General features: G+C 47.1%; 1 protein-coding gene across 1 annotated transcript in view; it reads right to left on the bottom strand.

Annotated features, from left to right (window-relative positions):
* Positions 1-1,783: 1,783 nt before the first annotated feature.
* Positions 1,784-22,341, bottom strand: part of SLC14A2 (solute carrier family 14 member 2) — a gene marked incomplete at both ends in the record, with an annotated part of 56,851 nt that continues 36,293 nt past the window's right edge. The window contains 10 exons of the mRNA XM_079717628.1: positions 1,784-1,984; positions 4,955-5,004; positions 6,094-6,228; positions 6,863-7,010; positions 9,714-9,906; positions 10,790-10,918; positions 11,240-11,429; positions 12,212-12,371; positions 13,422-13,504; positions 15,881-16,003. Of these exons, the coding sequence (XP_079573754.1) occupies positions 1,784-1,984; positions 4,955-5,004; positions 6,094-6,228; positions 6,863-7,010; positions 9,714-9,906; positions 10,790-10,918; positions 11,240-11,429; positions 12,212-12,371; positions 13,422-13,504; positions 15,881-16,003 (1,412 nt within the window). The remainder of the gene's footprint in view (positions 1,985-4,954; positions 5,005-6,093; positions 6,229-6,862; positions 7,011-9,713; positions 9,907-10,789; positions 10,919-11,239; positions 11,430-12,211; positions 12,372-13,421; positions 13,505-15,880; positions 16,004-22,341) is intronic.

The raw sequence follows: 22,341 nt of genomic DNA, 5'->3' as shown, positions 1-22,341 counted from the left end.
GAGGTAGCCTCTGGAGTGTGACTTGTTCCCATTTCCTATGTGGGGCATTTGTTTCCAGCGAGAAGTGTTCTGTTTTCCTGGAGAAGCCATAATTGGCTAGATATAATCTGGAAGAGAAATAGGCAGCCAAGTATTCTTGGGCTGATGGAAGAGGGCTGGGATCTCAGGGCTGACAGAGGAAAGAAAATATAAACGTAGACACCAGCTTTTGCTAAATGATGGATTTATAGTTTGTCCACTCACCCTTGTTTCCTTCCCTCATCTCCCGCCTTATGTCCTCACCCCACAATGCTAACCTGGAAGGGTGCAGGGGCTGGGCACTGAGGCACTATAAGTGGTTCAGCCCTGTCTTTTGGGGGAGGGGTGGGAAGGCTGAGCCACGTGGCTTCCCACAAAGGGACCCTGTGTTTTAGGAGCTCAATGCTATAACCAGAGCAACTAAATAACAAGAGTTACTGGCCATTCAAGAAGGGCTGGATTAGTAATTTTAGGGTGCAAGGCTATCCCCTAAGAAATGAGATGGGTTGCAACAACTTGCACTTCAACTGAAACAGAAAACAATGACCATGGTCATTACTGTATAATTCCCTTTGTAAGCAAATCAAACCTTCTTCTGATAACTTTCAACTCACCCTCCTCTCTCTCTCTTTTTTTTTTTTTTTTGGAAGAGGTATCTTTTATTGTTTTGGACTTTATGTAATACAGTCATTACAGTGAATACATAGCTGTTGTTTTTCAGTGTTAAGACAGAATTGGTGGCAAGTGATTCTGTGGAAAGAGGTAAGAATGCATTTTATCTATTCATCCTCATCTCTTTTCAAACACATCCTTGACCGTGGAAAACCCCTCAAATGAGCATGGTGTGGACAATGTAGGTGAGCTCCATTTTAAGAAAACCCTGACACCAACTTGCAACCTTAAACATTTAATGAGAGTATGCTTATGAATATCACAAAAGGAAACACATTTGTTTAAAATATGATTTAACTGTTGAAAAAGATCAATTTTCATCTGATGACATTTCTAGTAATATTTGTTACGTAAAGAAGGCATGTTGGCATTTCCAGTGAACTTAGGTTCCTAATCCCAAGTCTGGAGAACATCTCATGACTCAAGAATAAATCTCCATACAACATTAAAATTGTCCTGCCTCTTCTCCAGATAGCCCTTTCATCTTTTACTTAAAGTAATTATTTATTGGTCATGCTGATTTTGTCAGTTTATAGGAAAGAGAAGAATCAATACTTCTGAGGTGGAAGGGACTGTAGGGCCCCTCCTCGTCATGAAACCAATAAGAAATTGAGGCTGAGAGGGGGGATGGACTCACCCAAGTTGTTGGAGTTCACTCATGGCAGAGCTGGGGGTAGACCTGCCCTTTTGCCTTGTAGACTGATTTCCTGACACTACATCACTGCATTAAATGACTGAGTTGACTAAAAATGTCACCCATCTCTGTCCCCTTCCTGGTGAGTTCTCTTTAGAGGTGTGGCTTATTTCGCAAAAGAGAAAATTCCCCACAAAGAGAGCCCTTATGGAGTGAGCTATAGGTATAAGGTCTAAATAAACCATGTTTTTGATAAGTATTGTGCATCTTAGAACAGAGAACTTCCTGAATAGGGACTGCATGTGTATTTCCCTGTTCTTGGGAATAACTGGGGTATAGGCTTGCTTGGGGGCAGAATCACAGAACCATCAGAAGGAGAATTTAAGTGGCCTTCAGCCTGGGGACCTGGACAGCCTGCTGAAGGCTGAATTTACAGTGACATGTTTTGGAAAGGGCAACTTAGGAGATATCGTAGGCCTGGTACTTTGTGATGGTCGATGCTCTTCTGTTTTTCTCCTGGGACAGGTAGTAGATGCGGTTGGCCTCTGGGTAGGTGACCTTGCTGAGCGGGAGCTTGTAGATGGCCGGGTTGTTGGTCGTCAGGAGCAGGAAGGTGAGTGCCGAGAGGCAGAAGGGCCAGGTGCAGGGCGGTAATCCAAACTGGGGGGAGGGGGATCACAAGGGAAGCCTTGGTTACATCAGATGACTGTGCTCGTCTCATCGGCCCTTCACAATCACCTAGGGTCCTGGGTGGAGGAGGGGAGGCTTGGTGGGCACTGAGCAGAATAATACTTAATTCATGACCAACATTAATCAAATCGTGCCATTGGGGTCAGTCTGCATTGTAACAGGGAACACATATTCTTCAAAATGCAGCCGCTGGAACCCTCTTATAATATGCCTTTATGTAGAAGACATATTTTGTCTTGGGTGTCTGGCCAGGCTCTACCTCCCACTCTAGGACTTGTGGCCGTTCCCCACCTTCTCCCAAAGCCCCTGTTGAAGGAACAGCATCGGCAGCCATTTTTTGTTCAAAACCTTTTTCTCTTTGGTCACGTCTGCCTGCACTAGAGATAAGCACCTGACCCAAATGCAGCTTCCCATAGGCAGGCTACCTGGGAATAGAATCCCTGTCTTGAGAATTTGAGCTAAGAGATACAGAGACTGTGTCCAAAGACTCGATCTGAAAAAACTAGAGAGCCAACCAATGCTGGGTGGATATTTGGGGGCCTCTGTGCAGTAGAAGAAACCCATCCCAGAGAGACACAGAAACAGAACAGACGTATGGAGAGAGGCAGAGACGTCACATCCTAGTCCCAGGGAGCTGGAGATCAGGAGTAGCTACCTCTGTCCTCAAGGGCTCTCCCATTCCCAACAGCCTTTCTCATGATGTTCCCCTGTTTTTTATACCTTAAGATGCCCCAAGGCTTTTAAATACCCCTCCCAACTCTTCATTTGAGATAACCTGGATAGCTTGTTAGCAAAGAGCCTACAAATTCAACTATGAAGCTGATCAAATCAACGCCCCTTCTCCCCCAAACATCCTTTTATCATAAGCAGTAAAAGCCTCAGGGAGCACCACTGAAGGAGTGATTCCAGTTGGTGTGTGTTCAAAGATGGCCCTGTTGGGTGGGACTTAAGGAGGAGCAATGACAGCCTGGTACCAGAACTGTAGCCTTAAGGAACACCCATGACTGAAGAATTCCACTCTGTGAGTCTTACCAAAGCCCTGCTAAGACTGCATAGGGTGTTTTGGAAAGCATCTCCTTCAAGTCCTACAGTGGGAAGGATGTGGGCTGGGAGTTCCACAGACCCAAATCCAAATCTCAGCTCTGGTTACCTTGTTGGAGCCATTTCCTCTTTCTGACAACTATTTCCTCAACAGCAAAATCGGGATAAAGATATCTACTCAGAGTTGGTGCCTAGTGCATACTAAGTGCTCAGTAAATGGTCCTCAGTTTGTGGTCACTGTCATGAAGCAGAGGGCAGTGCTGTTGAAAATACAGGGCTGCACATGCAGGAGCCGATTAGAAAGCAAAATTGTGTGGCTCCTAAGTGCCCTCTTCTGTGGAGGCTTGAACGGTCTCATAAATGTCATTCAACATTTTTATATCCTGTTCCTCAAGGAGACTGGAAATTCCTTCAGAGTGAATTAATAACCTGCACTTCTTTTGTATCCCTGAGAGTGAGAAGTATAGTGTCTTAAACATAGTAGGCACACAGAAAATAAACATGATTTTGTTTGGAAAAATGTCTAGGTAGAGTGATATAACCTGTAACTTATCTGCACAAGATGAAGGGGCCAGTTACCCTGTGAATCCCTATGATCAGGAACCAAAGTGTCCCGTTTGCATCCCTTCTAGTACCTTGTGCAAGGAAGGCACGTGACACATATTTACTGGATGGACAGTTGGGTGAAAGGATGGGGGCAAGAAGAGGTGGGAAAGCCTGGGGCAGACAGAAGCCTCAGAGGCCAGGCTCCATCCCGTTTCTGATGGTCGGCTATCTAGCCCCAGCTCTAATGTATCCCATGGTGGGGACTCACTACCTTAGGGTTTCATTCATTCCGCATTTCTTGAGCACCTACTATGAGCTGGGCACTATAATAGGTACTAGAGATAAAGATAAGAATACAACCAGGCCCCTGTTCAGAAGGAGCACAAGGGCTGAAGGTGGAAGAGGACTGGTATGTACTAGGCTTGTCACAATGTTGTCAAGCGTCGTAGCAGATACGTACACAAAATGTGATGGGGCCCAGAAGAGGGACTTAGTCCACTGGAGGACACAGGATGGTGTTAGGGAAGTCCAGTTCTATTGCTTACAAAATTCCTTCCTATGCTCTGTCCAAACCACCCAATTTCACTGAGGAGGGAGGAGGGTTTTAAACAGGGGTTAGTGGAATGCCCATCTCCACCTTCACCTGCAGGACCAACGGGACTTTTCCTGGTTGCCTATGTGAGCTGTGTCTTGAACCTTTATGGAGGGGGAGGCATCGGCTGTAGGCTGAGCCCTGTGTGCTCTGTGATGGGGCCAGTGTCCCTCCTGTGTGTGTTGGGGGCTGGGCTGGCCGTGTGGCTCCCCCGACCTCACAGACCACCTGCATTGGGGCTCAGGCAAAGAAGGGTTCTCAGACTGCTGCACAGGCCCTCAGCCGCCAGCTCTGGCTTCTCTCGGGCTTGGCTTCCTGTCCTCCTGGAAGCCTTGCCTCGTGACTCCTGACTCCCTGGTAGTTGCTATGGGGTGAGCAAAGATGTACACTGGCCCACAAGCTACTTGGGTAGATGATCTAGAAACATAGGAAAAAAATTAAATATGAAGATTTAAAACTAGTTGTAGAGGAGTTTGATTTACAAGAAATTTACAAGAAACAAGTCTGATTTACAAGATAATGCTCTTCAGACTGTCCTTCTATACGCAGCCCCACTGGCCCACTGACCACAGGATCTGATTGACCAGTGTTGACATTAACACTTTGGAAGACCAGCTCTTTCTGTCTGAGGCTGTGGAGGAGGGAAGCGTGGTTTGAGACATGAGAGATGGATTGCGAAGGGGTTCCTGGAGGAGGGGTTTGGGGAGCTGAGAGAATACAGGGGAGGGTGTAATGCACATTCCTAGCCCATGTTGACTCACCACAGATAATACGTTAGCCAGGGCAGCACCCAGGTAGGCTGCAAACAGAGCTGCAAAAGAGCCAAGAAATAGTCAGGTGACTAAGAGTGCCTCGAGTTTACATATTCTCTCCCTATACGTTTTATGCCACAAATGCTATCTCTCAGGTTAAAAAAAATCGAGTTATGTTTCTGTTGCTTGGCAGCTTTGAAAAGTGTTAAATTCCATGCAAATTCTGGTACAACTAAGACAGCAGATGAAATTTGTTAAAAAGGACCAGAATTTAGCTGTTACATTTCTCCTGGGTCCCACCACCTTGCATTCTAGCAAAGGAACACTTAGGAGCATAAACCATAAATGAACATTTTACTATACAGCCAAGGCACGTGAATCCCAGAACTCCCTGCTGTGATATTTCATCACAAGTTATTAACATAATATGGGTTTCCAGGGAGGAACAGCATTCTTTAAGCTTGAGGAAGACCACATACACCTACTGCCTCATCTTCTGGGCTTTGTGTGTGGAGGGTACCACTAGGCTGGCCACTGGGAAGACCCAAGTGCTGGTGAGAGGTGAGGTTCCGTGAAAACGGGCCACAGTAATTGGGCTTTGCTTCTGAACTCTCACTTTCTCCACTAAAACCATCCCAATGGTCCCTAGGATATTAACAACAGCAAACCTTTATCAGAGAGTTACTGAGTGCCCTGACTGCATTCTTCAGCATTCCTACAAGCATTATTTGAAGGTTCTATGGTTAATGTCTGGGCGCATAAGGTTAACTGCTGTATCTGATGTAAACTGCCCAATTCCACATATAAAGATTAATTTGCATAAGACTTGCTCTGTCGGAAAGTTCCAGTCACCAGCACGGAAATCAGCAATCACAGCAGACAGCCCATGGGCAACAACCGAACAACCTCCATCTGAAAACTCTGTCTCCATGTGGCTGAACACTTAGTGTTCAGTGAAAATAGTTTTCAATGTACTAATCACTAAAGGACCATTCAAAACAGTTTAAAATAAAAACGCTTTTATAAAGCAAACACATCCTCCCATTTATCTTTGGAGGACCAGCAGAATTTCCGCAGGGCGGTTTCCCTGTGGGCATGGATGCCGGCATCATCTGAGGTGGAAAGGGAATCCCGCTGGCGGTACCCACCACAGGCAACGGCGAGGAGGTGCGTCTGCCAGGTGATGACGTAGAACATGCCTCCTATGGCGATGCAGGCCAGCGTGCTGTTGAAGCCACACAGCCCAAAGTAGATGGAGTCAAAAGGTGTCGCGAGAGTGAGGGCTGGGGGAGAAGACAGGCTGAGTGCTGTGCGGGTCGCGTGGCCCCACCCACCAGCCCCAAAGCCCTCCACAGTCCTCAACCCAGACCAGTTATCAACACCAAAGTACGTATAAAAAGGACTTCTGACTATTCAGTGAAAAAACATCTAAAGGAAACAAATGGCCTTAGTCGCATGCATATCAGTGGTTAACCTGGTATGGGTTCAAGAGACCCTTTTGAGTAATGATCTGAAGTCTGAGTGAGCAGTCCAGAGAAGGTCCCTTCCCTGCCAGAAAAAGGCGGGTTAACAGAACATTAATGTTCTCTAATGGAGGACAAATGCTTCTTATGTGATTAGAGATAAGACTTAAAATATAAACATGCCTGGAAGCAACTCCTCCCCAGCTTTTAATTTATACTGAGGTGGAAATGACTAACACCAGAGCCTTTCCTGAGGACAGCTTTTGTTCAGGAAAGTAGGAGGGCACCGGCACCCAAAATGGAAAGACAGGTGTAATGGAAGGAGGGAGAGTTTATAGGAATAAGCTGGTGGAGCACTGAAGACACATGGCACCATCTTCTTTGGAGCAGGCCCCAGATACAGCATCGTTACGGCCCATTAATAAGGGGCCCATTAATTAATAATGACACTAACCTGCTAACATCCCCATGGTGGATCCGATCGCAGCATGCAAGCAAATAAGAGGTGACGATATGAACAAAGCTATGAGGAAAATGCCTCCAGTCCAGGGGTTATCGCAGCCGTACACTTGGCCGATTCCAACAGGGATGGCTCTCAAAAGCTGCCGGTCCAACAAGAGCACATTCAATTATGGAGGCAAAAGAGACAACTTGAAGCTTGGCTGGAAAAGATTTGGGGCCAAACCCTCCATACTAATATTTTGCAACAGTTTTCCAAGATATTTTCAAATAGGTTCACTCTAAAAGGCACACAAGATTTATTGTTGTAATCTTAAGTTCTTAGAACAGTAAGGGGTTAAAATGTCATTTCCTTTATTTAGAAACATGAGTGTAAGGCACTAAACTCTCAGTGGAGAGAAACTGAATACTTCAAATGAGGGTGTTATTCATTCGAAAAGTAATAGATGTCTGACCAAAGTTGGGGTTGAAAAACTCTTGTAACATTTTTTTTAAGCTAAAAACATGATGAGAAGGCTAAATATTAGATGGAAAAGTGGTCCTTTTTGTTTCCAAGAACAGCATGTCTGAGCTGTGGTCACGTTTGCGCAGTCGTCTGTGTGAGGAGATGGACTCGTATCCACAGAGCAGCCCCTGGGCAGGTGGTATCCTGGCATCTGTGGGTTTTATTGATAAACCTGTCACGTGGCTGATGGAGGAGCACCCTGATGTGTTAGGCCTCCGTGTGTCTCAGGTAGCGGACCTGTGTGTGAATGAGAAAGGAAGGCCAGGGTCCACTGTCGAGTGGGCACTTGCACACGTACTCCGGAGTTTGGGAAAAGGATCCAGGGCACATGGGCTTCCCCAGCGACTGAGATTGGGTCCTGTGTTTTGGAAGGTTGGCCGAAGGCCCTTGAGCAAAGAAACGCTTACAGGAGGGGCTCTGGGCCCTGCTGGGATGCACTGGGGTCCGTCCTTCCCCTTGTGTATATTTCATGATGAGGCAGTTCCTCCCTCAGCCCAAGTCCTCTGAGGACTCCTCCTGGGGTGCAGGGGAGGGAGGTCCTGTAGCTCCAGGGCCCTTGCCCCACACGACAGTGTGCAGGGACAGGACTGCAGGGTAGTCTAGTGGGCAACCCTCTGGGCTCCGTCCCTCGTTATCCCAGGACAGAGAACAGGACTGGGCTCCGGCCTCGCCATGCGGGGGATGGCGGGCCAGGCAGAGGGTTTGGTGCAGAGGCAGTGGTGCTGGGTCCTCGGTCCCCAGCCAGTTGCACCCTCCAGCAGGCTCTCCCCTCGCCAAAGATCAGAGGAGCTTGTGGGGCCTCAAAATCGTTGGGAGGTTTAGACCCTCTCTCTGACATCTACCACTTGTTTCCCCAAAACTCAAGGCTCTAGTTATAATTGTCAAAATGACAAAACATACTCATTCTTACCATAATCCATTCAAAATTGGCCAGAAAGGTATTTCTTAAAGAATAACCACCAAACATTGAATTTGTCTTTCCTGGAAATTTGGGGGTTCTAAAGCATTTGTACAGTATTTTCCTTTTTTTTTTCATTTTTACAAAATTCCTAGTTATCTTTTCAATTGAAAATGTGGTTTGGAGCATGCAAAATATCTTAAACTTGACTTTTCTACCACCATTTCCCCATAGCATGCCAATTAGAGCAATTTTGACTTCAAAAGATACTGGTTGGTTGAATATCGCAAAAGGGAAGCCTGAGGGGCTGAACTGCTAACAGCACCTTTTCTCACCTTTGGCTCATGAAGGTACACACACACACACACACACACACACACAGAGAGACACACAGAGACACACACACACACATACCAACAAGAGTGGGGCTAATGTGAATACGTCTCTTTCTAGATAATGCGTCTTGGACAAATGGAGGGCTCTTTCTGTCCCGCCATGCTGTTGTCTCCTTGAACTGTTCAGAGAAACTAGGCACCATTATTTCTGACACAAATTCCCTTCAACAAGCCCAGGTGGCTTTGTGGTTAGATGATGAATTGCCAATAACAAAGTTCAGAGTGATCTCTAGCCTATGGAGTCATTTAGTGTAACAGAGAGTAGGGGGACCTCAGAGAAAATGGGCCCAGTTAGAAAAGAAGGCTGATGGGCATAGTTCTCCAGGCTGACTTAACGCTTTTAGAGTAGCTTCTTATTTAGTTTGGCAGACTGACAGCGGCCAGCAGTATATACAGAATACTTGCAAAAAGCTTAAAAATCTCTGTTATATAGATATTTCTTAGTGGAGCAACACCTGTGCTTTAAAGTGTGAGGATGCCCCAGAGAGCAAGGGGAAGCAGCTCCCCAGGCTAGAGCAGAGACTTGTGGAGCCAACAGATGGCAGTGTGTGCGATGTGCACGTCTTCAATGATTCAACGACATTGAATGAGAAAAAAAATACACAGAGTCACTTGGATTGAAACTGGAGTAAAGCATCAAAAAGGCTTTTAAAAAAAAAAAAGATAAAAGAACCCAAGTCTAGGAGTCAGGAGGCGGGAGCTCTAGTCTTGACTTTGCTCCTTACTGATTAACCATGTGACCTCAGGCAGTCTCTTAACCTGGCCTTAGTCTCTCCCACTGTGCTATGATAGGACAGTGTGTGGCCAAAAATGGCCTTTTTAGCTCTTAAAAAGAGGAAAGAAAAAGCTGGTGGCTAATAAGATATTGAGGTAGAGTGTCTCTCACAGTATAATTGGTAATAGTTGGTAATTGGTATATATTTGGTAATTGGTATATATATAATTGGTAATAGTTACTCATGGATGTTTCTGACATGCAAACTAAGTAAATGCCACTTTAACACTGAGTTTGGACAGACGCTGTCCTTCCACCTTCCACGATACCTACCAAGGGCACTTGGACCTCCGACCAGGTGATATTGGGTGTGGAGGAGGAGGGCTGCAGCAGCGTCGTGGGGAAGAAGAGGTTGTAGTGGCCCGTGGCCGCCAGGTACAGGGTCACTGCGATGTTGAACGGCAGCGTGAAGACCGGGAGGTCCCACTTGCTGAAGATGGTGCCCAGGGCACTGGAGAGGATGGGGCTGAGGGTAGAAGCATAGGAGATGCTGTTCAAGATGCCCCCTGGCCCTGACACTAGCCTGAGTGGGTTTAGGGGGCCCCCTGTGACTTCCCAGGGAAAAGCAGCTGGCTGGCTCCCTCTCCCAGCCGGACTGGCCCTGGGCAGCTCCTCCCCTGGACCTCCTTCCTCTGCGCCTGCACAGCAGCAGGGTGGATGCCCAGACTCAACTTCAGGAGGGCTTTCAGGGGAGGTCCTAAGGGCCACAGAACTTCCCTGAAGAGCCGCGTGGCTCCCTCCGCAGGCATGGGGAGAGAGCACCGGCTGGAGAAGTGGCTGATGGTGAGGGGAATCACATTCATTCAATCATCCAACAAATGTTTGTTGAGGAGCTGAGAGCGCTCCTGGCCGGGGTGCCCTGTGGTTTCTGCAGGTGAGTGAGGACCTGGAGCCTGGCCGTCTGAGGGCTCTAGGCAGGGCTGGGCCTGCAGCCTCCCCCACTGGGAGGTTGTCCCCGTCTGGTCAGGGTGCCCAAGGACAGGGCAGCACTGGGGGAGCAGGAGGGATGGGAAGATTTCCAGACACTGGCAGGACCCCGTAGTATGGCTCTTGACCTCTGTGGGCCTCAGTTCTCTTCCCTGTGCTCTGCCGGGGTAGGACCAGGGGCTCTTTTAGATCTTACAAAAATGAAGAGTAAAGGAGGGTATGTACTGAGATACTGTGTACAGATCACCTAGCACAGTGGTGCTGTTGCCGTATAACGTCAGTAATTATTTCTAGCGGCTGTTTCTGATGTGCAAGCTAAGGAAATGATTCTTTAAACTCCAGTTTGGACAGACAGTCACGGAGTTGGGGTAGAAAGGCTGGCAGCCCTTGATCTACACCCACAGCCTCAGAAGCAAACTTACCAAGACATGGACATCACGATGACGGGGAGTAGAAGCCACCAGTAATAGTCGCCTTTGTCCGAGAACACAGCCATCAGCAGCCCCACCAGCACCCCGTTGTAGCCGTGAAGTCCGGCTGCGATGGCGGACCTGGGAGGGGGAGGGCTGGTGAAGAAGGGCTTCCCCAAGGCCTGACGCAGGGCACTGCCTTCCTGATTTTCCTTCTGAGGCAGGCTTTTCTCAGCCGGAGCCTGACCACACACCCCTTCAAACCATCAACCCTTCACAGTCCCCTAGACAATGTGTGGTTGTTAAAAGTAACCAGGGAATGGCTGTTTTGAGTGATTAGTGACCTTATTTTGAGGGGTTTCTGAGCCGGGAGCCAGGCAGTGAGGATGCGAGGCTGGTGAATGTCCCCACGGGGAGCTACCTGTGGTCTCAGGCCTGGACCCTGGGTTTCCTGGGACTTACTTGTCCTGACTCAGGATGAGGGCTGTCAGGGTGGACACCACGGTGCCCAGGCAGCCCAAGATGGCCCACCAGGGGTTCTGGACGAAGAGGCCGAGGACGATGAGGATGCCACTGAGGGGATTGTTCACAAACATCACCTGGGATGTGCCCCGGAGGACCCAGTCGAGGAACTGGAACACTGGGGATTTGTCTGAAATGGAACCAGTCAAGGCGTCAGTCAAGGCTCAGCTGTTACAGCTCTAGGCGAGGCCCCAGAGGGCGAGGGAAGCTGGGCATCCAAGGTGGGTTCAGCTCCCTGCTGTCACCTGCCACAGAGGGGGGTAAACCAAGAACCTGAGGGGGCATCTGACTGCCCAGAAAACCCTTCAGACCCACTGAGAGCTGGCTGTGGTCTTTGGGTGGCCACTCAGGCAGTGGATACCCTGTGCGACCTGTGCCCCTGTGAGAGTGGCGAGAATTTTCAAGAGCAGGGATCCAGAAAGGAAACTCTTGCAGCCCAGCAGGCATCAAACCCATGGCCTGAGGTCTGGAGGATTGCTAATGGGAACCTATTGGAACAGTAGACACGGCTCTCCCATGATCCATCTCTAGGGCAGGCATTTTTCTAGAATGCTGGCTCTAGAATACCAGTCCTACAATGTGACATTCATATTTTAAAAAAAATTTTATTGGAGTATCGTTGCTTTGCAATGTTGTGTACAATGTGACATTCTGAGGGGATATTTGAAAGCACATGACTGTTATGTATGTTCAGAACCGAGAGCTTGCACACCTACATGTATTGGCATTTACATGCTGAGAGACTGCGTGTGTGTCATAAGAGTGGAACTCCTATCCTGCCCTACCCTATCCTATCCATGGGAATGGGACTCGGTCTCATCTACAGAGATCTGTGCAGCATGTTTCCTGGGGGACAACCAGAGGGTACGTTTTTAGGGATAGGAGCACGGGCTGTTCTCACGGAACCTTTACCTTTAAGTCCCTCTCCGCACTCCTTCATCTCTCCTGTGATGTACCCGAGGGCTTTGCGGACCCTCTTCCCGCTGGCGGCCAGGGAACTCTGAATCCAGGAAGTCTTGGAGATGCCTGTTTCTACCTTTATCTCGGACCTCTCCTCCATGGTGTCCAGATCCTGTCCAGGGACAAGAGATGGGCAACAAGCTCCCACATTCTGAGCCTCTCACACTGAAGAGTGACTTGCTTGCTTGGGGACAAGCTAAGATTTTCACTTGGTGTTTAGTGAAATTGCTATTTAATCATTTTTGTTTCTGTAGACCAGAATATCTTTGTTTGATCTTTTACCTCACTTAATATAGGCAACAGCCTTGCACAGTCAGCCATCTGTATCATCCGTGGATTCAGCTAACTTTGGGTTAAAAATATTCAAAAAAAAATTTCCAGAAAGTTCCATAAAGCAAAACTTGAATTTGCTGCACACTGGCAACTTTTTACATAGCATTTACATGGTACTTACAACTATTTACATAGCATTTACATTGTATTAGGTATTGTAGGTAATCTAGAGATGATTTAAAGTATTCCAGAGGATGTACATAGGTTATATGCAAATACTATGCCATTTTATGTAAAAGATTTGAGCATCCACAGATTTTGGTACACATTGGGAGTCCTGGAATCAATCCCCCGTGACTGTAGTATAACAAGACAATATCTTTATCCTCATTCTGTGGATGAGGTCTCAGGCATGGATGGAGAGGTTCTCATTTGTAAAGGTCAAGGTCAAATGATAGAATTTAGATTTACCCACAGATTTTTAGATTCTTTTTTTAAAACAAATATTACTTCTACTCTACCATACTCTTTCCAGAAGAAAGTATCCCCTCCCACCCCAGCATGTCTAGTCTTTAAAATTTAACTGTCCATAAAATTAAACAAGTAAATGTTCTGTTTTGAAAATTGGCACCAGCTTATTTCCTAAATGCTTGAATGCTGGATTCAGAGGAAGAGGGATAAGAAATAATTAAACTAAAAGAAACATGAAACTTTATAAAGTAAACTGAAAAGTAGACATCTTTATCCCATATAATTATGTTTCTGGAAATATGAACTCAAGAAAAGTTTGCCTAAATCAGAGGACGTCTTTTCTGGACCTCAGCTCTCTACCTTGCTGCGGACTCTGTGATGTGGGCGCTGCCCCTGATTCGGGCCACTCTTTACTTACCAGCAACTCGACCGTGGGCTTCCGGTATTGGTGGGGAGAAGGGTCTTTGGTGCGCCTTTCCTGGTGTTCACCTTTTCCAAATACTGGAGTTGGCAGAGAGAACATCATTTGTCAGGACCTCTACCCTGGCACCTTAGCAGCAAATTTCCTGCAAGGCTCAAGTTGGAATACTCAGCACTTTCTACCCCAGTGAGGATGCCCCAGCCTCTGCACCTGAGGCAGGAGGACCCCCTCCTCTGCTACTGCACACACCCAATGGGGCAAGCTCTTTGGGGAAAAAATGCACATCTTCATGTAAATTGCACATTTTACAAGAATTTAGGGAATTCAGAGACTCAGCTGACTTTTAGTTAAGAGGCTCTGATCTTGTTCAACTCCCCTATTTTTTAGGTGAGGAAACAAAGCTGTCTGCAAGCCCTGAACCCAGGGTTCTTTTCCCACATGAACACGAAGATTGGTATTTATGAGGCATTATTGCTCACAAAGCATTAAGCTGCCTGAACCGTAGGAGGTCTGTGTTCAAATTATACTACAACTCTTTCCAGCTGGATAACCTCAGCTGTTTTGGTATTTTTAGGATGTATGTCTTAGAATTTTAGGTATTTTAGCAGCAGCTTCTTGTAGGATTAAGACAAGTGATATCCATGTTGTCACTTGAAACAGATTTTGGCATGTCCTTGTAATTCTAGAAAACTGTTATTAAGTGGCTCTGAATGTATTTTTCATTATTACAAGATAATTTATTTGTAAAGGTGAGTAATTTCAGAAAGGTTTTAAGTATCATGAAAGGCGGCCCTCGGAAGTTTTGCTGTTTATGCTCTGGTGCCCTCTTGTGGTCAAGTGTGAGAATGGCTGTCTGGGCTCAGAATGCCCTGTATCTTCAGACAATTGGCCATTCTGTCTGCATTCATGAGGTTTCAGGGCACCTAAACACTAGAAGAGATACGTCAATGGCTCTGTGCTCCCCCATCTGAAGGAGCAGGGACTGCAAATACCAGTGTGGTTGGAAAGTTACACTATGCAAGAGAAGCAAATTAAGGAAGTTTGAAAGGAAGAGTAGGAAGCAAAGAGGAAGACTCTAGACTCTGAGGCTAGTGTGTTTGATATCCTGATGGATTCTCTGCTTCTGTCTGAAGCGCCAGCTCTTCAGCAGCTTCCGCTAACCAGCCTCCCAGGCTCCTTTGTGTGGAGCTCTCTGCTAGGCCCTCTTTCACCCCAGCCCCCAACCACTCTCCTAAGAATATGTCTGCAGGGAGATTGTTAACTTTTTGAGGCAAACTTGCTTTCTTCCTGAGGATGCCCTGGGGCCTCTGTCAAACACAAACTCCTGGGCTAAAGGGGTCCTTGATTTAATTCGGTGCCCTCTCCCCAGTGTATGAGGTTTTCCCAGACCACCCCAGGCCATTTCTCTGGCTGGCTACTTTGGGTATAAAACAAGGAGGCTCAGACAAACTGGGGCAAGAAAGTCATATGCTTCTGGGAAGCATGTGATACTGTAAAAGGACGCTAACCCAGGAATCAGTTTTATCCCTGCCATGCCCTAACCAGCTGTGTGACCCTGGGCAGGTCGCCTCCCTTCTCTGGAGGGCAAAGTTAGATTGCCCCTCTGCCATGGGTCTTCATGACATTGCTCCCACCATGCATCTGACTGGGGAGACCCCCACTTGACCCCCCACCCCTCCCCTGCTGCCAGCTCTTCCCTGTTTGAGACAACATGTCCTCAGCGTCCAAATTCAAGTTTCTGGCTTCCCTGCTTTGGCTGCCCTCTGGACCCTTCTCTTGGCCTTTGGGAGCCCATCCCCTCCAGGGCTCTCCATCTGTTCCCTTGTCTAGACATCACCACTGTCTAGCATCAGGACCAGCATCAGCATCAGGACCAGTAGCATCAGGATCAGTGGTTGTGACTTGGCAGCACATTAGAATCTCATGGAGAGCTTTTTTTGGGGTCATTTTAAAAGTGCAAAGTTTTATTTATTTTTATTTTATTTTTTGTATTTTGGCTGTGCTGCACGGCATATGGGATGGTTCCCTGACCAGGGATCAAACCCAGGCCTCTGCAGTGAACGGGCCGAATCCTAACCATTAGGCCACCAGGGAACTCCCTCATGGAGAGCTTTTAAAACTCCTTCTGCCACCCAGGCTGCTTCCTGGGTGAATTGGATTAGCACTTCCGGGAATGAGATGCAGGTGGTTCCAATGTGCAGTCAAGTTTGCAACCTCCTGGCCTAGACTGACAGAGTCAGCTGCTTGTCGTGGCTCCAGTCTCCCCGCCCCGGGGCGTCTATAGACCCTGGAACCCGTGGCTGTGGTCAGAAGTGGGGGGTGATGAGACTGAACCTCACCCTTGTGGGTCTCCCCACTGCCTTGTGATGGAGGTGTTGCCATGGTCCCCATTTTAGAGGTGAGCAGATCAAGGACCCGGGAGCGGGGTCGGGGGTGGGTGGGTGGGAAGCGCACACCTTTGCTCCTTCTGCGAATGGATGACCACTCGATGTGGAACACGTTCCTGGGCTTGGGGTGCACAGTCTCCGAGCCCTCATCTGCCTTTGGGCTCGTCGTGGGCGGCTGCTCCCCAGCGCTGCCTGGCCGGGGGCAAAACAAGACAGGTCAGTGTCCCACCCTGCACCACCCCCGAGAGGCAAGCAGAGAGTGCAGGGAAATCATGTGCGGAGCCAGAGGAGCAGTGTGGTCTGAGCTGCAGCAGTGATTGCACCAGTATCTGCGGAAAAATCCCTCTTTTCCATTCTTCCCGATGAAACTTCCACTTCCTTTCCTCACAGAAACTGCATCCCAGACACCTGTCAGTGTCAAAATACGGACGGGCCAGCCTGCCTTGTTTCCCCAGTAATGCACTGCTCTAAGACCTCCTTCACTCGGCCTCGGACTGGCGTGGGTGGTGGACCCGAGCCGACTGCCCGTTCCCGTCCTTCACCCGGTGCCCTGGCCTCCGCCTGCGGGAGGGACCTTGTGTGTGTGGGTCCTCAGTGCTTGCTGCACATCAGAATCACCTGGGTGCTTAAAAAAATGCCTGACCCCTACCCCAGACCAATTTTAAAAACTGGAGTTTTTAATGCCCAAGATATTTTAGGAGGTGGCCCTAATGTGCAGATTGGGCTGAGAACCTCTCATCTAGGGTCTTGCTACTCAAAGTGTAGTCCCTGGACCAGCAGCACCAGCCTCCTCTGGGAGCTTGTTAGAAATGCAGAATCTCAGTTTCCACCCAGACTGATGGAATCAGAATCTACAGTTCAACAAGACTCCCCAGGTGATTTCTGTGCACATTGGTTTGCTCTGTGGGGAGCTAAGAAGCTGAATCAGCTACAAGAAACATTTCTACCCTTGTGGAGAACAGAGTAGCTTATCACGTGGGACAGGGTTTCTCAAATTGGGTCTGAGAATTGACAGTGTCAGGTCACCTGACACATGTTATGATGCATGCCCCAAACCCTACTACGCCCGGCCCACACTGACTAATTGGAGTACGTGGTGGTCCCCGAGATAGGCACTTCTGACACTTTCTGCTTGTGGTTCCAGTGAAGTCTAGAGTTAGATGATCAAGTGGCTGCCTGGAATAGTGGAGAGCTTTCACACTGTTACTACATTTGCACACTTTTGTAAGTTAACTCACTTGGGCATTGTTATCACCAAAAGATGGAAAATCAAGGCTCAGATGATATCTGAAGCATCCTACAGACAGTGAGCCGTGTGGCTCTCAGCCCTCAGTCCTCTTCTCTGCAGCTTTGCTGCTCAGTGTCTGGTTTGTGGACCAGCTTCACGGACATCCAAGGGAGCTTGTTAGAAACGCAGACTCTCAGGTCCCATCTCAGACCCATTGAATTGGAATAAGTTTTTTTTTTTTTTAAACGAGATCTCCAACTGACTTGTGTGCACATTAAAGTTTGAAAAAACTGGTCTAGTTCACACTGCTCATGTAGAAACAACATTAGCAAAGCTGAGAATATAGCAGGACCAACAACCGGAGTATGTGGGACATGTGTGAGCAAGGAAGGTATTCTGTCTATGCTCTCATAGATTGAAAGGTCACACATATGACCGTGTCCCTTCCCTCTAGGCTTGGGATGGGAAAAAAGCTCCTGTTTCACTCATCACCCTGCCCGTGGGTCACCATGGAGCCATAACTCCAGAGGCTAGAGAAGCCCCCTTGATCCTGTGCTTAAGACACACGTGGAATGTCAGCCTGCCCTAGGGCACCTCTGCAGATAGGTTCTGGGCAGGGGGCGTGAGGACCGAGGGGATATTATTGCATCATCTGGCAAAGCAGGGCATTCTCCCATAGCCAGTCCACAGTGTACACCTCCCAGGCTGGAAGGACACCTCTGCTGGCCCAATGCTTCTCATTTCTCACGTGCCAAGGGTCAGCCACCCTAGCCACACCCTGCGCAGAGCCATATTTTGACCTTAGCATCATAGGTTTAGACTTGCATGGATCTTCAAAATCACAGTCTACCTCCCATGTCCAGAGAAATCACCTCCCCCCACCCAAGTCACATAGTTTATTAATTATGGCACAGCCAGGAGCTGCACCCAGGTCTCCAGACTCCCAGTTCACTGCTCTACAGATGGCCGCACAAGACCTGGTTCCTGTTTCCTGCCCTGGCCCTTTGCTTTCAGCAATTAGATTGTGCTGCTTGCTCAGAGCCCAGGAAAGTGGGTCAGGGTCCACAGTACTATGTGTTCCCAGAATCGATGTCCCAGCCACAGAAACAAAAATGAAGAGTATCTTTCTTTTCCTTGAACACATTTTTTTTCTTATTTGGGGTGATTGGGGAGGTAGCCCCAAATGTGGTCTGACATAGTGCTGCTCCTGGACCTCCCATGGGCAGGACAGGAGTGCTGAGCTGTAGACCAACCACCCAGGGAGGGCGATGGCCCCTCCAGATGTGCCGGCCAAGCGGTGAGGATGACAGGTGGGAAGGATGCCACAAGGAAGATTGGAGAGAAGATAACACATTTCCTGAGGCTGTGAAAATACTTAAAGCTAAGGCGATAGCAACTTACCACTACCTTTGGGACGGATTCTCAGGGCTTTCATAATGGATAAAGGCAATTTCAAAAATATCATGAACACATCTATCAAATGCTCTAGAAATAAATGTTCCATTGGTGTGGTGGGGAAAAAAGAAAACAACGAAAACACTGGCCAGGAACCAGCATCGCTCATTCTGCACGGCATTTTGCAAGTCAAGTAATTTCATCAACAGTTTCCTGCACTGCAAGCACGGCGCTCAGAAGGAGATATACAGACCCCGTAGAGCTGACCTTGCAAACCCAACCTACAGAATGATGAAAGATATTTCGGAGGGTACCTGCTATTTCGTTCTCATATTGTTATGAAGATGAAATCAATGCTTGCAAAATGTTGGGGAAACTAATTTTGCAGCGCTCATATCAGTATCTCCTCAGGGAGGCCATGTCTCTGGAACAGCTTGTGCTCTGGGCTGGGTGGGTCCTTAAGTCAGGGCAGGCCTGGCATTTTATGCCTACCATCACCCATTCCTACCTCGTGTTCCTGTCTGTCACCTTCACAGGATGGTGGGATCCTTGACAGCCTGGGTTACAGAGGTTTACCTTGGCACTTCCAGCACCTAGCATGAGCCTGGCCTATTGTAGGCACTCAGAAGTATTTGTTGAATACATTAATGAGGGATAATTATCCTACACATTTTAATTTCTGAATAGTAAAATGAACAACCGTTGGCTATTTCGGGGTATGAACTATTAAAAAAAAATATCTCATTGTAAATGTTAAATGCTTGATAAATATTGAAATAAAAGTGAGTCTTTCATAGGTTAACGATGGTAATAGCTGAGTTGTGTAGGGATTTGGAAGTTTCAGGGCAAGAGCTGATTATCTCCAGCAGTACCTGGAGAAAAGAAAGGAAGTTTATAGATGTGATAAAGTGACTGGTCGTCTATGACCAACCAACCAGAAAACCAGAAATCCTTCATGAGTGGATAGAAGAACCCAGTTAATGAGAGAGAATAAAACAGGCCACTGAAGACAGAGATCTTGCTTGATGTGATTTGTTTTGGTTAACAAGAGATTACACCAGGCGGTTGAAAACCCCAAAGCTTCTTGGAAGAGGGCAGCTGGGTGTTCCGAAGCCCAAGAACACATTTTTTTTTGACAATAACTCACTCTGGAGAGTTCTTTCCAGCTTCCCCTTCCCCCTGCCCCCCAGCATCATGGCACACATAAAAATAATACTGTGTGGCATGGTGCAGAAAACAGATGATGATGTTTATGTCCTGGGCCTGAGGACTCTAGCCACACCAGCCCCGCTCTGTCTGCTTCGAGGACTAAGGGCTTTGCTTTCTTGGCTCAGCTACCTATGTGCTGAGAAGCTCTGTCCTTGAGAACCTGCAGGTAAACCTTAGCAGCTGAGTAACTCCTCGGCTTTCCCACCTGGTGTAGGAACTGCTGCTCCCTCCTTCTCTAACAAGCCTTTTAAGTGTCCCAATGTGTGTAGCTTCACACTGGGGCTGTTCAGGACCCTTTCAGGGGCACGGTCCCTGCCCTTGAGGATTGCCACCATCCTGCGTTTTAACAGGCAGGAGTCCAGTGATGCTTTCCTCCCATTGACTCAGAGAAGGAAAAAATAGTCATGAGCCATAATGATTTGTTCAGAAGCACTTTTTTTTTTTCTTTTCTGGAGAGTAGTATCCCATAGTACCCACACCTCTACTGACTGCTAACATACAGAAAATGCCATCCGTTCAAATATCATGGGTAAAAAACATTTTACAGAAGAGCCCACCCGTCAAATACAAGTTTGAAGCTTACTGCAATTTCTTTGAGGGGAAAAAAACAAACCCAAACCATATATGACATCTTTCAGAAGAGGAAAAATGATCTAGTCTATTTTACTAAAATCAACCTTTACTCAAGCCTTTACCTATACTCCTTTCTCAGGTTTTGAACAGGTTTTCCTGTCTCCTGGAGGTGGACCAATACTGTCCATCTATCACTAGCAATGCCCAACATATAGAAGATCTGGAACCTACTATCAAGACCCTTTTGTTGTCCCTCCCCAGATCACTGGGTCTCTTATTCCTCCAACGTACTGTGGCAGAAACAACCACACACCATGAGGCAATTTCCTAGCTACTATGCCAGAAGGATTTTTTGAAGTGACAATAGTATATAATTTGATTTTTTCCTACACCCAGTTCTACAGGATAACACTTTGGCTGCAATTTGGGCATATGTTTCCCCATGTGGAAGTTGAGCTTTGCACTGTGATGTGTAATTTTCAAGGCTACTCTGTGTGTGTATATGTGTGTGTGTGATATAGATACCTGTGGGTGCTAAATGAGGTGCTATCTTTTTCTGTGAATTTGTGTTTAGTTGACATTTTCAAAGATCATTATATAAACTATCAGAAGCATCGAACGTTAGAATTGGAAAAGGCTTTAGAGATTATCCAGTCCAGCCCTCTCATACAGTAACCGCCCCCCAGTACCCGCCCCCTCATAGAGGAGGAAATGAAGGCTTGGAGTATTGGGAGGACTTTGGTGTCTCTGTCTCATGCCATGAAGACATTCATTAGCATATATGAGTTGGTCCTTCATTTAACCTCATGATGCCTTATGACAACCTCATGAATGAGGCTGAAGAGAGTGCAAAGGTCAGAGTGCCCATTCTGTCACTGGGGTAACACCTGACTGACCTTCCTTTAGAGTGAGTTTTCACTCTCCTTCCCCTATTTACACCGAGCTCACACCTCAGAATTACCTGTCTACATTGTCAGTTTCCCTCCTTTCAATTCATTCTGTGCTTCAACTGTTAGACCATATCATTACATGACTCTGTTACTCAACAATCTACATGGCTCCCTGTTGCCAAGAGTACAATAATGCTCAAACTCCTCTACCATGCTTTCCAGGTATCCCACAATGCAGCTGATTTCATCACCCTGCTCAGCCTTCCCTGCCCAACACACACCCTGCCTTGGCATTCTGGTCTTATCTCTGGCCCTCTGTGCCTCATCTCTGGCCCTCTGTGCCTCTTCTTGCCTAGCTTCTCTCCACCCTTCAATGTCTGCTTTATGTTCTACTTCCTCCATGAAGCCATCCTTGGCTTATTTGGCTACATGGATCATTACATTATTTGCAGAAGGTACCCTAGATCCATCTTTTGGAGTTAGGGCCATGGTGGACTTTTATAGTTACAATGCACATGAAAATTTTCCAATCAAATGAAACTACTTGAAATTATCAATCCTTTATAACCAAGTGAACTTTAGGTCTAGGCATTAGCAGAAAAAAACTGAGGCCCAAAGAGAAGTAGCTTCCTTGAGGCTATACAGCTAATTAGTCATGGAGCTAGATTTTGACGTCCTGGTTTTGATTCTTTTCTCATGTAGTGTAGGTGTTTTACAGATAGTTGGAGCCTTCGCAAATGGTATCAATGGACTTGTGACTTTTTTATTTAAAAAAAATTATGAAGTATATCATACCTTAAAAGGAGTAACAAAAGTCACCAAAAACAAATAAAAAGAACCCACCTGTGTACCATTGCATTTGTGACATTCAATGAAAGCCCAAGGAAATTCTGGGCCATTGTATACCAGCTTCTTCTCTTGTGGCAATGTTCCCATACACCCTTTCCCCACATCCTCTTCCCTGTCACCCTTTCTTTGCATTACCAATGGCAAACATAGCTAACTGATCATAGCACTCTTTCCCAATAAGTTTCAATACAGCCTCAGAATCCTTCTTAACACAAAGCTCCAGACAAACAATAGCAGTTAATCACAGTTGGCACTTGAGAGTAAAGTTATTTTTCCCCTCTAACCTTAAATGAGGGTGTGGATGCTATACAAGTCTGAGAGAAGGGGTATGTGAAAGAAGGCAGAGGCCTGGCCATGGGCTTTCCAAGACTCACAGGATGGCCTAA

This window comes from Hyperoodon ampullatus (genome assembly GCF_949752795.1).
Source record: "Hyperoodon ampullatus genome assembly, chromosome: 13".
Lineage (NCBI taxonomy): Eukaryota > Metazoa > Chordata > Mammalia > Artiodactyla > Ziphiidae > Hyperoodon > Hyperoodon ampullatus.
This window is presented reverse-complemented; position numbering and strand designations above follow the sequence as displayed.